General features: G+C 45.8%; 2 protein-coding genes across 4 annotated transcripts in view; one reads left to right on the forward strand and one right to left on the reverse strand.

The window, feature by feature from the left end:
• The window catches only part of KCNN2 (potassium calcium-activated channel subfamily N member 2), a 442,631-nt gene that overhangs the window by 140,737 nt on the left and 285,763 nt on the right, over window positions 1-16,131 (reverse strand). Inside the window, exons 1-2 of one of the 3 annotated variants that reach the window (XM_072728787.1) lie at window positions 2,512-2,595; window positions 445-1,739 (exon numbers count right to left, since the gene is read on the reverse strand). The exons of the other annotated variants lie outside the window; for them this stretch is intronic. Of the exons in view, the coding sequence (XP_072584888.1) occupies window positions 445-1,731 (1,287 nt within the window). The 5' untranslated portion in view covers window positions 1,732-1,739; window positions 2,512-2,595. Of the gene's footprint in view, window positions 1-444; window positions 1,740-2,511; window positions 2,596-16,131 lie in introns of those variants that run through there. 3 annotated transcript variants of the gene reach the window in all.
• Window positions 1,730-6,791, forward strand: LOC140594833 (uncharacterized). Its single transcript, XM_072731917.1, has 2 exons — window positions 1,730-2,736; window positions 6,563-6,791. Exons 1-2 carry the CDS (start codon window positions 1,730-1,732, stop codon window positions 6,654-6,656), a joined length of 1,101 nt encoding a protein of 366 aa, XP_072588018.1. The 3' UTR covers window positions 6,657-6,791.

A 16,131-nucleotide genomic window follows, 5' to 3' on the forward strand; every position in this document is an offset into this window, starting at 1 on the left:
TGATCTCTCAGACCACTTGGCCTCAGAGGGAAGCGAGAGGAGAGCGGGGCAGGCGGAGGGCCCGGCAGCGGGTCGGGGCCATCACAGGCTCCAGCACCGATCCCGGGCTCTTGAAGCCCAGCGGGACTTAATCCTGAGTTCAAGCGCTCTGGGTTGAAAGGGTCTCCTAAATCCCGAGCACCTGGAAAGGAAAACAGCAACCCCCCCCCCCCGCCCCCCGACTCCTGGAGCCAAATATCTAATGTCCCCAAACGCGCTGGACGCTCCCTGCCTTCAGAACTTTGGTGCGCGCGGAGAGGCTTCCCCAGAGTCGCCCCGCGGCTTGGGGTGCGCGCCCGAGCGCCGCTCGCTGTCCCGGCGGGCGGGCGGCTCCCACCGTCCCGGGAGGCTCGGAGTTCCCTGCAGGGCCCGGCCCCGGAACGCCGCGCGGGTTCGAGCGCCTACCTTGTCGTAGGCGCCCCACGACAGCTCGGTCTCGATGACCATGACCACGATGCCGAACATGCCGAAGATGAGCGCGTAGTCGCTGAGCCGCTTGCGCTTCTCGAACAGGGCGCGCCGGTGGCCCAGCTTGTAGCCGATGTTCTGGTTCTTCTTTTTGCTGGACTTGGTGCCGCTGCTGCTGCCGTGCCCGCTGCCGCCGCCGCCGCCGCCGCCGCCAGCGCTGCCGCCGCCGCCCGCTCCGTAGATCGCCAGGTTATTGGAGTTGTTGTGCTCCGGCTTGGACACCACGATCTCCGGCGCTGAGGACGAGGCGGCGGCGGCGGCGGCGGCTGCAGACGGGGAGGACGCGCCGCCGCCGCCGCCGCCGCCGCCTCCGACCGACGCGGGGGGCTGCAGGGGCTGCGCCTCCGAGTCCATCTCGTGCAGGTTCCGGCGGGACGCGCTCAAGTTGCTGAGCGGCCGCATGACGCCCCCGTTGTACCTGCAGCTGCTCATGGCTATTTCGGTGAAGGGGTTGCTCTCGCGGCGCGCCTGGGGCTGGTGGTGCTGGTGGTGCGCCGGGTGCGGGTGGTGGTGGTGGTGCGAGAGCGGGGGCCCGGAGCCCAGGCTGCCGAGGCTGCCCGTGGGGCTGGCGGCGGGCTGCAGGCTGTGGCACTGGTGGTACTGGGAGGCGGACGCCGGCTGCTGCGCGTGCTGCTGCCGGAGCGCACTGGCATGGCTGGACGGCGTCAGCTCGCTCACATTGAGCTGGCTGCCCCGGCGCGACGAGCAGCAGCAGCAGCACGACGAGCCCGACAGCGGGGACGAGGCGCGGGTCCGGAAGGCGCCGCCGGGCGAGGAGGTGCGGAGCAGCAGGGACAGGTTATCCCCCGCCCCCGCCCCCGCCGCCGGGGCGCCGGAGGCGGCGCAGCTGTTGCACCGGAGGCATGGGCTGCTGCCGCCGCTGCCCGGCTGCGGGTGCGCGAGGTGCGGGTGCTGCTGCGGGTGCGGGAGGGACGCGAAGGGCGGGCACGGCTTGTCCTGGCTCTGTGGCTGCTGCTGGCAATGCAGGTGTGACGAGCGCGGCGGCGGCGGCTGCTCCGAGAAGAAGCCGCGCTGGAACTGCAATGGGGTTTCCATGTCAGGGCTGTTAAAGCTGCAGGGAGACCAGGCGGTGGTGCACCCTGCGCAATGCGTTATGGTCGGGAGCGGGGACTCCTGCTGCTGGTGCGAGGAAGGGCCCATGCCGGCTCCGGTAGAATCCAGGCGGCGAGTCCGATTGGTCGCGCGCACCAAAACAATGGGCATGACATCACCTGCGGGGACCGACACGGAGCTGCGGCGCGCGCGGCTTGGGGGCGCGAGTGACAGGGAGACGGGGGGGCTGCAGGATGAGAGCCCCGGGGTGCGCGGGCGGGCGGGCGGGGAGCACCCCCGGGCCGGGCGGCAGGGCTGCCGGGGGCAGGGGCGTCCCTCCCTCCCTCCCTCCCTCGCCGCCGCCCCCCAGCGAGGGCCGCACGCGCGGGCCGACCGCCTGCCCACCTGCGCCGCCGCCGCAGCACGTCGGGCCACCCCGCCGCGGGCCAGGCGCCGACCCCGCCGCTCGTCCGCCCGCGCGCACGCCTCGCCCGGCCGCGGGCAGCAGCCCCCTCGCCTCACGCCCACCTCCCCCCGGTCGCCCCGCCGAGAGTGGGCCGCCGGCTGCCGGCCAAGGAGCTGCGGGGGCTCCCGCTCGGGAGAGGAAAAGTTGGGCGACTGGCTGCGCCCGTGCGGCAGGGCTTGGGGAGCGCCTGGGGCCCGACCCTGGGCCGGCGGCTGCGAGCTGCGAGCTGCGAGCTGCGGGCGGGCCCCACGCCCCGAGCGGCCCCGCCGCTGGGCCCCGGCGCCCGGGCGTCGGGATCCGCGTGCCGCGCTCCGGGCCGAGTGCGCCGCGGCGCGGGGAGGGTTAACCGCCCGGGCGCCGGGGCCGGGAGGGTGGGGGCGGGGCCGGAGGAGGGGATCCCCGCCGTCCGCGGGAGGAGCCGGCGCGGGCTTCCCGGGTCCCCCTGGCGGGGGCGGAGGGCTTTCCCCGCTGCCGCCGGCTCTCACTGGCGCCTGCTGCAGCACGCGAGGGGCTGGCGCCCCCGGCTCCGGCTCCGGCTCCGGCTCCGGCTCCGGCGCTCAGGCCCTCCGGCCGCCCCGGTGGGTGGGTGCGCGGGCTTCGGCGGCGGCGGAGCGGCGGCTCGCTCGAGGGTCTGGGGGCTGCTCAGCGCCGCCCCCGCCGGCGTCTCCTCTGCGCTCCTCCTCCTCCCACCTGCAAAGCACAGACACCAAGTAAAGGCGGGTCGCGGCGGCTGGTGGGCGAGGGGCCTGGCGCGGGCGGGGTCGCGGGCGGGGTCGCGGGCGGGGAGAACCTCCGCAACCAAGGCCCCGGCCGAGAGCCCGCGCCGCGGCCAGGGCTGGGGCTTGCGAGAGCTCGCTGAGAATCAATTTACTTTCTAGTGGGCCGATAAAAATTGCATTTTGTGTTCTCAGCGAATTTCCTGCAATGTGTTCTCCTCTTAGGGGATATACCAACCCAAAGCGGTAGGGGACCCTTTGCTACTGCTCCATCTCGGGAGCTTCTCAGTCGTATTTCTTGGTAAACTGCAATTCCCCTCTCCCCGAAGCGGACGTGAAAGAAACAAGCCAGCTGAATATGCGTGATTTCAATGCATGATTTCTGTGACCGAGATTATAATGAATTAGACCAAGAAATGAGAGTGTAAGCCGATCACCCTCATTAGGTAATTGGAATTCTCAGCTGGATCCGATTTCTTGATATTCTACTCGGCAGCTGCCCTGAAGTTGCTTACCTTGTCCTAAGTGTGTGTGCGCGCGCGCGTGCGCGTTTTCCATGCCGTGGAGTGAATAATTCATTTTAGGATATCCTTTGGACACGGGTTAGACAATTTTAATGTCTTGTTACATGCAAGTAAACATCCAGAAGAGAAAAAAAAAAGAAAAAGGACGGAGTTGTTTTTAGGCCCATTATTCCTCCGCTTAAGATAATGAGTATTGTCAGAAATTTACATTTTTCGATTATCTTGGTCAAGAGTAGAATGTGAATAGCTAAAAAACGGAGCCAGCATTTTATTTTGATACTCTATCCTGATTTCTGGCAATTCAATAAAATTTATTTAGAATTATGAAGTTTACTGAATCACTGGGATGGCTGAGGAGATAGTGCATGAATTGCATGGTGAGCATGACCACTAAAAACAATTCTAATAAGCTGAATTTGAAATTGTAAGGAAAGCTTTCAAATTAAGTTATTCGCCTTAGGATGTGAAACAAAATGCAACTCAAGCACAAAATCAATCATACATTTATTTCCACTTTGTAATACATTCTATAGGCTTCTAGCTCTTGCTCTATGCAACTGAGTTGAATGAAAAGTTTGATTTTGTTTTATGAATTAAATTCTTCAAGGGGGGCACCTGGGGGGCTCCGTGGTTGAGCATCTGCCTTTGGCTCCGGTCATGATCCCTGGGCCCTGGATCAAGTCCCGCATCAGGCTCCCCACAGGGAACCTGCTTCTCCTTCTACTCATGTCTGTCTGTCTGTCTTTCTCTCTCTCTCATGAAAAATAAATAAAATATTTTTAAAGAATATTCTTCAAGAAAGTGTTCCCATGGTAAGTTATTTTCCTTAGCATTTCATAAATTTAGATGAAAGATGACACAGATGCCTCCCCAAATATCAAGATTGTTGCCAGCAATCAAATTTGATGTAAGGTTCTAGAATTACTAAAATACCATAGGTAATGGCTGCATTCTATTTGTCAAACTGATGTTCTCAAATAGCAAGTTCAAGGCTTCACACAGAGGATGCACAAACAATAACAGGGACAAAATATTGTGTCTTTTGCCCTCTATATTTCTATGCCTTGGTACGGGATTAGGCGCAGTGACATTAATCATGTAGAAACAAAGAGTGTTTACTAAGACTTATGACAATGATATATGGAATTCCTATAGCTCACAAAGGGGGCTCAGGGTGAGGATGGGAGGCACAGAGTAAGAAAGAAATGGAGATTTGACCCACAGCATGAGGAGTTGTCAGGATACCAAAACTCAGATTCATAATGTTTCTGCTCAGCCAATATTAAAAAAAAAAAAAAAACTCATGAAAAAATATTGTGAAACTCATTGTGACTGGAGAGAGAAGTCAGATACATATCAACTTTCTGTTTTAAGGAATCATCTGATCACATACACCCAAAAAATTGCCTTACTAATAAATGTCTGTGTTTGGAGAGTATGGTAATCCTCTATCAGTATTATCATGAAAAACCACAAGATGCCCCCTAACACCTTCACGTTTCATTTTTCATCTGTGACCTCATAACTTGCGGGTTTGGGGCATCTTACACTATTGGGTTATGACAGGGGCACATTTAAGAAGTTCCTGTTTTCATCATTCTTCTCTTCTTTATAATATTAACAAATGAATTGCAAACTTAGATGTCAACCTTTAAAATACGGACACCATAATTTTGCCTTTTTTCCTATAAAGGATTGTAGAGATTACATGTAACCAAGTCAAGCAGTTGCAACAAAGACAATGTTGTCCCATGGGGATGGCGCTGTGCAGGTAATAGACATTCATTTATATCTGTAAGAACAAGGAGGGAGAGAGCGAGGGAGAGAATGAAGTTTGAAAGAAAAGTCACAGAACAATGCCCTGTAACCTCTGACCATAAGGTTTTAGAAAATGACATTTGCTTCTCTTTCTGCCGCTGAGATATAGAAGTGCTGGAATTTCTCTAGTTTAACACCAGAGGTCATACTCATCCACAAAATGCATTTAGAATCTCCTCAATTAGTCACCTTCATTTCCAGTATCATTTTTTTAAAATTACTTTTTTTTTTTTAATTCTAGACTAGAACAACCGTGTCCCCAAGTCTGTGGTATTTCAAGATTGCCAATATGCACATACACATAAGCCCCTTCCCACCCCCTCCCAGGCATGCTTAACAGCAGTCTTAGAAAATCTGTTTTCCCAGACCACAGGGGCTTAGAAAAAGCTGTAGGTCCCTTGTACTCGGATCCCTTCCTTTACCCAGATTGACGTTATGCCACTGTTTACAATTCTCTGTTTCCTAGAAATTATTTGTGCGCGCTCTCTCTCTCGGTTCATTCTTCCTTCCAAACCAGGACTCCCCTGAATTTGGATGTTTCTAATCTATTTCCCGAGGCAGGCAGAGCAAGTGAGGCAGGGAGCCAGGGCATCTGTTACCCACACTGAGAAGTCTGAGGGAAACTCTGACCTACAAAGTAAATGTTTTTCTGAGATTTTCTTTTTTCTTTACCCCAGTGAGAAAATTAGTTGGTGGTGCCAAACAGAGAGGCTGTGATAAGACACAGCCTCTCTGAACTTAGTTCATATAGCAGCAAATACAAATGCAGAATCAGGGAAACATCAGAATTATTTTCTTAGCCCAGTAACAGGCCCACGTTTCCCAAAACAGAACCATTAAAAGGCCATAAGAACAGTTATTTTTAAACCACAGATTGTCCTAACTTCACAAGAGAGAATCCATATTTGATTTGACTCCTACAGGCTTGTACTCCACTAGTCATCCGGGAATGGACAGTAGTGGCTTGTCATTACCATTTACTTCCTTTGAATGGCCACTGGCATGGCTGGGATTCTGTGATTCTTGACTGTTGTCCTCTTGTCGACTTCATCTGATCATCAGAATAATTTATAAGGATCTAATACAAGTCTGCATAAAATGGCAGTGCTGTATGCATGAAGGTCCAAGGTGCCTACTTAAAAAATAGAGAGATTCTGGGCTATTTATACAGTTTTCTGCCCACTTTGCTGGCTGATCTGGCATTCCTTATTGTTGGCAACATCCCTCGTAGAAGCTGAAGGCCAGTGAAGAGTATATATTGGCACAAACAAGCCTATTTTGTCTTTTTATGTAATGAGGGGGATCCCATGCTCAAGCTCCCTGCCTTGTGACTTGAAGGAACTTGTCAGCAGTCCTGCAGGGACCCAGCCAGTTACCTTCTTGCTGCTTCTCCCATTATGCCAAAGAGTAGGGAGAACCATGTTACCGTAAGAGCCCCGTGGAGAATTTTTCTAAAAGCTGTTGTTTTTTTTTTCTAGTATCTCCCCTGCAGGTGTTCCTGCCCAGAAGATTTTGACACCAGACCACAAAAGACTACCAGAAACCGGATCAAACCAGATGGGCCCAAGATGATGGACACAGTGGGCCAAATTCACATTATTCCTTCATTATGCTACATTAACAAACTAAAATCTCCTCCCTAAGGGCACCATGACAGGAAACCCCGAACCAAATACAGAAGAGAAAGGGATGTGGCCTAAGTTCCTAGACACCTCCACCCCTTCCTGAGACTCTCACTGACATTGGGCATCCCCCCTCAGCCTGCAGTCATATCATTTATATCCTCTTAGCTTCTTGATGCCCCTGGAGAATGAGCTCCCTTTCTCCATTCTCTGCCCATTGGATCAACTGTCTGCTTGCCATCAAATACCCTTTTGTTACTTGACTATTTGGCCAAAGGTTCTGAGTAAGAAAGAGTCTACCAGTTTGTTAACAACCAGAGAAAGGAAGCCAAACGGTGTGCTGCAAGAAGAGAGAAACCAATATGTCTCACAGCTGGGGTCAAGAGTCAGCAAAAATAGGACCAGAGATATGCAAAACTATCCCTAAATTCTGAGGTCAAAGCTTCCACATGGTGATCCCAAAAGTGCCAGGGTTGCTCAGTGCTAAAACATAATGAGGCTACAAGAGTTCTGGAAGATTTATTTTCCCCCTGAAATCCAGTTTATTTCCCTACTGTTATTTGCTCCTCTTTACAGGATTAGTGCATACAATGCATTAGCTCTTTCTTCTCTTTTCCTCTTAATCCATTCCATGGGTTTATTCATCAAACCCTCTGTTTTCCTTTTGCTTCTCTACTGCTTGCCAAACAGGCTCAGGAAATCATTGTATCCCCTTTGTCTATCTTTGTACTATTGTCACCCCCTCTGGAACTATTTGTAAATCCCCATTCTCCAAGTAATCACCTCAGGACAAGAAGAGAGCTGGTGCCCACTTATAGGAAGGGAAAGAATCACAATTGGTTCTGAGTTGAATTAAACATAACCAGTGTCATCAGCAACCAAATACTCTACATGCTAATAAATCTTCAAGATTTGCATTTTCATCATCATCTAATACACCGGATTTTTCTTAAAAAGGACTTTTGTTCAGTGCTCTTGCTGTTGCATTTTATGGCTGTAAATTCAGTAGCAGTTTTCCTCTGCTATTTTAATTATTGTTGTGCAAGAATTATCCATATGACACAAAACAATACATGTGATACAAAGTATCAGAAAAATCTGACAGATACATACTAGACAAGACAAAACTATGTGACAGTGTTTTCTTCTTGCTACTTAGGATGAGTCCTAGAAAATTTTTTAATTAGTTAAAACTATTGGATTCTTTGAAGTCCTCTTAACAAGGAGTATGTCTAGCCTCAAATAACAGAAAACATCGTAATTAGGGAAGACTTTAATGCTTTTGATTCAGAGGTTAAGACATCATCAGGGTTCTGGCAACTTTCCTCAGCTATATTCCCGTCATTGCCTTTCTTCATAGACCCTGGCTTAATCCTCAGGTTATTTTATTTACTGCCATGGTGGGGAAAATAGCTGTAGTGGTCCTAGGCTTCATATCCACACGTCCATCATTTAGAAGGAAGCAGATCATCTTGTATCCCCCACCTGCCAAACACATCTACTGACACATCTCCTGACATATCTATTGAGCCAGTTTAATTCATAAACCCAGCTCTAAACCATACTGAGAGAATGGTTAAAGAGAGGTACGATGGGAATGACTTACCAAACAGAGAATGCTGATACAGAGATAGAAATTATTAAAGAGAACCAAATGGAAATTCTGGAGCTGAAAAGAACAATAACCAAAATAAAGTATTCACTTCAGAGGTTCAGGAATACATGAGTGGTCAGAAAACAAAAATCTCTGAACCTGAGGACATCACAAGAAAACCACAAACTGATGGCATTTATGAATATATATGCAAAGATCCTCAACAAAGTAGAATGAAACTGAATATGGCAATATATATGGAAACATATAAAAAACATATAAAAATTATATGCTGGGGCACCTGGGTGGCTTAGTCTGTTAAGCATCTGACTCTTGATTTCCACTCAGGTCATGACTGCAGGATCTTAAGGTCAGCCTGTGGCAGGCTTCTCTCTGAGCATGAAGGCTGCTTAAAATTCTCTCTCTCCCTCTGCACTGCCTCCCCATTCACATGGGCAGTCTCTCTCTTTTAATTAATTAATTAATGCTATGACCGAGTGGGGTTTATTATGAGTGTAAAGGTTAGTTTAACATTCAAAAACCAATTACTGTGATTAAAGAGTGTAGTTGTCATAATGAGCACCAGGGGCTGTAGGGAAGTGCTGAATCACTATCTTGCACACTTGAAATTATTACTACACCAAATGTAAACTAACTAGAATTTAAATAAAAACTTAAAAAGAATCTAATATAATACAACATATGAATAGAATAAAGGGCGAAAACTATACAATCATCTCAATAGACACAGAAAAGCATTTGACAAAATTCACAATACTTTCACGATAAATACAGCCAATAAACTAGAAACAGAAGGGTATTTTCTCAAAGCAACAATAGACATCACTGAAAAATTCACTGCTAATATCATACTTACTAGTGAAAAAGGCTAAATGCTTCCTAAGATCAGAAACAAGACAATATCTGTTCTCTCTGCTTCTATTAAATATTGTACAGGCAGTTTTAGCCAGTGCAGTTAGGCAAAAAAAAAAAAAAAAGAAGAAGAAGAAACAAAAGACATCTAGATGGGAAGGAAGAAGTAAAACATAGATGACAATTTTGTATACAGGAAATCTTAAGGAATATAATAATATCTCAAGGAAGATATTAATAAAACTAACAAGCTCAGCAGATTTCTGTATACTAAATTAACATTAAAAATCAATTTTAAAAAATCAATTTTATTTTTCTACACTAGCAATGAGCAATTTGAAAGTAAAATTTAAGGACACCTGGGTGGCTCAGTGGCTGAGCATCTGCCTTTGGCTCAGGGCATGATCCCAGGGTCCTGGGATGGAGTCCTGCATCAGGCTCCCCATAAGGAGCCTTCTTCCTCTCCCTGTGGTCTCTACCTCTCTTTCATGAATAAATAAATAAAATCTTTTACAAAATGAAATTTAAAAACAATTCCATGTGCAGTGCAACAAAAATATTAGAAATATATCAACAAAAATGTGACACTTCTACTCAAACTAAAAAAATATTGTTGAAAGAAATTCAGAGACCTCAATAAAGGGAGGGACATTCCATGTTTGTGAATGAGAATATTTGATATAATTAAGATGCCAATACTCCCCCAAATTGATGTACAGATTCTTCAAATCCTTATCAGAATCCTAGATTAATTTTTGGAGAAATTGACACACTGATCCTCAAACTCACATGGAAATGCAGTAGCTCAGAATAGCCAAATAATCTTGAAAAAAAAAAAAAAGTTGACGGGCTCATAGTTGTTGAGCAAAAATTTACCACAAAGGTACAGTGATCGAGATAGTGTGTAATGGAACAAGGATAGAGATGTTCATCAATGGAATGGAACTGAGAATCCAGAAGTAAGCTTTTACCTTTATGATCAATTGATTTTTGGCGAACATGCCAAGACAATTCAATGGAGGTAAGACGGTCTTTTCCACAAAAGGGGAAAATGTGGTAAAATCTAAACCCTTATACGTGGCTGATGAGGGTGTAAGACAGTTCAGCTGCTTTGGGAAACAGTTTGTCAGTTCCTCAAAATATGAAATGTAAAGTTAGCTATTTATTGATTAATTTATTGATTGATTGATTCATGAGAGACACAGAGAGAGAGAGAGAGGCAGAGACACCGACTGGGAGAAGCAGGCTGCACGCAGGAAGCCCGATGTGGTACTCAAACCCAGGACCCCAGGATCACGCCCTGGGCCAAAGGCAGGCGCCAAACCTCTGAGGCACCCAGGCATCCCTAAATTTAGCTTTCTAACCAGCAATTCTACTGCTAGGTAGATGCCCAAGAAAATACACATCTACACAAAAAAACTTGTCCATGAATGTTTATTAGAGGCATTATTCATAATAATAGCCTAGGGTTGGAAAGGACGCATATGCCCATCAACTGCTGAATGTATAAATATAATATGGTATACTCTTACAATGGAATATTCTTCATCAGTAAAAAGGAATCAAGTTTTGATGCTTTGCTACAACTTGAAGGAGCCTTGAAAATGTGTGAAGAATTGGGACACAAGGGTGGCTCAGTGGTTAAGCATCTGCCTTTGGTTCAGGTCATGACCCTAGGGTCCTGGGATCGAGTCTTGCATCAGGCTCACTGCAGGGAGCCTGCTTCTCCCTCTGCCTATGTCTCTGCCTCTCTCTCTCCATGTCTTTCATGAACAAATAAATAAAATCTTAAAAGAAGAAAAGAAAATGAGTGAAGAAAAGCCAGTCGCAAAAGATCACATGTATGACTCCATCTATAGGAAATATCCAGAAGAAGCAAAGCTATAAATGAGAAGTTACATCATTAGTTATCCTGGGGCACTAAATGGAGAGTCACTCTAATGCTGTTTCTCTTTAGTGTGACAAAAATATTGAAAAATTTGATTGTGATGATAGTCAACTCTATGAAGACACTATTACTGATTTGTGCACTTTACATGGATGAATGATATGATATGTAAATTGTGTCTCAAAAACTTGCGAAAAACTGATGAGAGAACTCCCCAAACAAACTCAAATATGGAAGTAATGGGAAATGTATCACTGAAATGACGGGATCAATTTAAAATGAATATTGGCAAAGTAACAACTGATCCATCAGATATGGGAAGAGCAAGGATAAGTTTTCCTCAGTGGCACAAGCGACTATTAACCTATGCATCTGAAGGCATTTGAGGATTCAAGACTTTTTTCTTGTGAGACTCTCCTTGGGTGGGTTATAAATCCTGAGTCTTGTGGCTCAGTGAATATCCTAAGAATTTCAATTCAAAAAAAAAAAAAAAAAGAGCCATTTCAATAGAAGAAGGAGCTGTGGCACTTTTAAATATGGAATGTACATTTCTCGTCCTGACATCTAAGTAACAGAGCAGGTATATTTTGTACTGAATTCTACAGTTTAAAAAAAATCACTGTCCTCAAATGATCCCAACCAATGAAGGAACTAGAATTAAAGCATTCTCCGAAGATGACTGGCAGTCATTACTTGTGGCCATTAATTAATTTTCCATGTGATGTCTTAGCTCTATCACCCTTCAGAAACTCAGATGTATACTTAAAATACAGTGAGACTGAAGCCTTTTTTAAGAGGTGGCAGTTTGGGAAGTACAGGCTCTCAGGCTTGAGGGTTGGCAGCCAAAGTGCACTCCACATGCAGCCTGCAGCCTGTGGTTTGGCTGTTTGAAGCTTACATCTTAAAGGACTCAGCAGTCAAGGAGACATAGCACGAGGCAGGCACCGTAGAGGTGGCAGGGGTCTCATTTGATATTGACTAGTGACTGTAGCACCCAGATGAGACTTAATTCATCGCTCACTTCAAAAGACAGACCAGGGGAGTCGGAAGCCCTCTTATGAAAGCCCAGACAATACTGCAAAGCTGTCTCTGTCTCAGGGATGGTTGTCTGGGGGAAGCTCGGAGCTGGGTATTTTGTCAGAGGAATGCAAAATCCCTGACCACTTCCCACTTTTCAGGAAAAACTAATTTGCTCATGGAGTTGGTGTTTTAGCCAAGATAAAAGCCATGGTTTTGCTTAAATGTAGTAAATACTTTGCTAAGAGTAAAACAAAACAAAACTTAAAAAAAAAAAAAACTTTTTTAGCAGCCCCATAAACAATGGGAAAAAGATGTGGGAAAGAGAACATACTCTGTTCTCAAAGATAAGTTATATGAAGTGTACCAAACTGTTGAAATAAGATTAATCAAAAAGGTTTTTCTGGCTATTAACACGCAGAGTTCCAAGATAAAGGACTCTTATATTTCCTGTTCTGGATTTTAGCTTTTGGCTTATCCCAAAATCAGGGCTTTGGAGGACACTAGAGAAAAATTAGTCTTAAAATGAGCCTTACTTACAAGTAAATGGTGGAGTCTGCCATAATTTGTGGGGGCCCACTGTCCCCCTCACCTGCCTGAGTGTTGGCTTATGCAGTTCCATTCAGAGGGCAGAGGAGTTACATAAGGTGGCCTTTCACCTCTTTCTTTTTTTTAGATTACTATTTATTTATTTATTTATTTATTTATTTGAGAGAGGAAAAAGAGAAAAGCAATGAGCAAGGAGAAAGAAACAGACTTCCTGCTGAGCGCAGAACCTGATATGGGACTCAATCCCAGGACTCCGAGATCATGACCCTAGCCAAACACAGACACTCAAACAACTGAGCCACCCAGGCACCCCTCCCCTCATGTTTTAAAGAATATTTTTTTAACTTAATTTTTTTTAGTAATCTCTACACCCAATGTGGGGCTTGAAGTCATAACTCAGAGATTCAGAGTCGCATGCTCTTCTGATTGAGCTAGACAGGTGCCCCCCATCAAGTCATTTTTGTCCCTTTAACAAGCACCAGAGAAAATATCATAGGTTTCTATGTCTCAGGCTTATGGTCCTTAGGAGGCCCTTATGGTCTATTTTCTTCTCTTTTCTTTTCTTCTTCTCCACTCCCCGTCTGCCTTTTTTGTTCCTAAGAGGACTCTGGATTTTCCTAGGAAGCAGCCTTTGTCTCCTTCCAGGTTCAAAGAGGATCTTGGTTTCAGCATCAACAGGAGAGTTAAAGGAAAAAAAGAGAAGGATGGAGTATGTCTGATAGCTAACTAGACAGACCCCACTTATCAGCAGACTGCAATAGAAAATAGGCAAGAAAAGGAAACATTAGTTTATAATGAATATAGTGGTGCACAAAACACAGATTATGTCCTCAAGAAGCTCAAAGCACAAGACACGTGTTTCTTTCTCATTCAATTGTCCTTAAAACTAGGAAAATTGCTTCAAAGAAACCTTTAGGAAGAACTTCTAAGCCCTGTTCATGCAGTTGACACAACTCAACCTTACAAAACAGAACTTACTAAATGTAAGAAACAAAACTACATAAATACAGAATATTATATAGGAGATATAGCTTTTTAATCTCAAGATAAAGTTTCCCTAAGCAAATGACTAAACCCAATAGCCATAAAGGAAAAGAACATAAGATTTAATCTTATGGCATTATGAAACATTCCATAGGAACCAAACCCAAAAAGACAAGTGCCATATTTAACAGACAGAATATTAACATCAAGAACATGTTTTTTTGTTTTTGGTGGCACCTGGGTGTCTCAGTCGGTTAAGCAGCCAACTCTTGATTTCAGCTCAGGTCACAATCTTAGAGTCATAAGATCAAGCCCCGCATCATACCAGGCTCCACACTCAGCAAGGAGTGTGCTTGAAATTCTCTCCCTCCCTGTCTCTCTGCCCCTTCTCCTCCTCTGAAAGAAAAAAAAAGGAAAAAAAAATTTAAAGGTCTAAGAGATTGTAAGAGAAAATGAAAAAAACAAACCAGATGGAAAAATAATAAAAGGGCATGAACAAGCAATTCTAAGAAGATGAAATTAAATGGTCAAAGAAAGAAAGAGGAACTAAATAGTCAAAGAAATGCACATTGAAACAAAATATTTTTTCCATTACACTGAATGATAATTATATATAAGGCATTGATAAGGATGCAAGAAACCAGCTTTCTCATCCACCAACAGATAGGAGTAATTGGTAAAGCCTATTTGGTTTGGGGCGAAGGGGATTGTTTTTTGTTGTTGTTGTTTTGGCTTCTTAACCAAAAAACAGACTTTTAACTCTAGAGAGCAAACTGATGATTACACCAGAGGGGAGGTGAATGGGGGCCTGGGTTGACACAGGTGATGAGGATTAAAGAGTGCACTTATCATGATGAGCACTGAGTAATATATAGAATTGTTGAATCACTATATTGTATACCCGAAACTCATATAACATCATATGTTGAAATAAGAAAAAAATTAATAAAAAAATAAAAATCATATGTTAACTATACTGGAATTTTTTTAATATGCAAAATAAATAAAAAATAAATCCTCTCCAAAAAAATATTGGGTGGATGAAAACAGAAGTTTTTGTTCGTTTCTGTTAGAAATTCAGGTGCACCTTAGCTAGGTGGTTCTGGCTCAGGGTTTCTTTTGAGGTTGAGGATGAGGCTCAAGATGGTTCACTCATATAGCTGACAAGTTGGTGCCTGCTACCAGCAGTCCTTAGGTCTTCACCACACAGACCTCTCTGTAGGGCTTCTTATGGGTCTTCATAACACTGTGGCTGGCTTTTTAAGAGCCAATGACTCAAGAGAGAGGAAGTGTCTATTATGATGTAGCTTCAAAGTTACACACCATCATTTTCACCATGTCCAGTGGTTGCAAAGGTCAGCCCTATTAAGTGTGGGAGTGAATATGATCATGACTATGGGACAAGAAATACTGAGGCCATCTTAGAGACTGACTGACACAGTCTACCCTGCAGTCCCTAATAATTCACCTCCCTCCCACATGCAAAATACACTTACCATCTGCCATGGCCCCCAAATATCTCACCATTACAGCATCATTGCAAAATCTAGGATCTTATCATTTAATGAGATGAGGCTTTCATAGATTCAGTTCATCTTGATGTGAGAACCTTAGAATGAAATACACAAGTTTTCTGCCCCCACCCCATTCCCAAAACACACAGGTAAGGCATTACAACATAGGAAAGGATAACTTTATACACACTCTCACCCAAAAAAGGAGGACATGGGAGTAGAGGGGTGAGAATCACTGCCACATGGAAAATGTGACATCTATAGAGAGCATGCTGGTAGTGTGTTGATTGGGATTCAAGGCTCAGGAAAGATTCCTCAGGACTCTCAGCTACTCTCTAGACTCCTCTGAGTTATCCTGCTCTGTCCATACCTGGTGGCCCAATTTTGCAGTTGAGTAGTTTCTGCAGTCCGCTACTTCCCTATAAAAATTCAGGATCTGAAGGCCCCTTCTCCTGTTATGTTATCTCAACCCCTTTCCATTCAAGCTGGCAGCATTTCTGCCAGTACAATTCTCTGAAACACCATGTGGGGCTCCACAGAAACTTATTGGAGTTTGTCGTTAGACAAAAGTCACACCCACAAGTCTTAGACATAAATCCTGTCATACCCTGGCCTGCTCCTGGAGCTGCTGGGGACAAGGCATTAAACTTCATTGAGGGCCATTGCTTGCCTGAACAGTTCTGAGGCAGCTCCTTAGATCGTTCTGCATTCTAAAAAGAATTTTGGGGGTGCCTAGGTGTCTCAGTCTGTTCAGTGTTTGCCCTTAGCTCAGGTCATGATCCCAAGGTCCTGGGATCCAGTCCTGCATTGGGTTTCCTGCTCAATGGGGAGTTTGCTTCACCTTCTCCCTCTGCCCTTCTCCCCACTCATGCTCACTTTCACTCTCTCTCTCAAATAAATAAAATCTATAAAAAAAAAAAAAAGAATCTTGCAGTCACCCCTTTGGCTTCACCCTTGTCCAATGGTAAACTGACACTGCCCTGGATTGATCTTGCTTGGAGTCTAC

This window comes from Vulpes vulpes, chromosome 12, assembly GCF_048418805.1.
Source record: "Vulpes vulpes isolate BD-2025 chromosome 12, VulVul3, whole genome shotgun sequence".
Classification (NCBI taxonomy): Eukaryota; Metazoa; Chordata; class Mammalia; order Carnivora; family Canidae; genus Vulpes; species Vulpes vulpes.

Excerpts from the sequence above, each read along its gene's own strand:
- LOC140594833 (XM_072731917.1), top strand. The coding sequence starts at position 1,730 with ATGACATCACCTGCGGGGACCGACACGGAGCTGCGGCGCGCGCGGCTT. Across the intron at positions 2,737-6,562 it reads CTGCAAAGCACAGACACCAA|TATCTCCCCTGCAGGTGTTC; the intron begins GTAAAGGCGGGT and ends TTTTTTTTCTAG.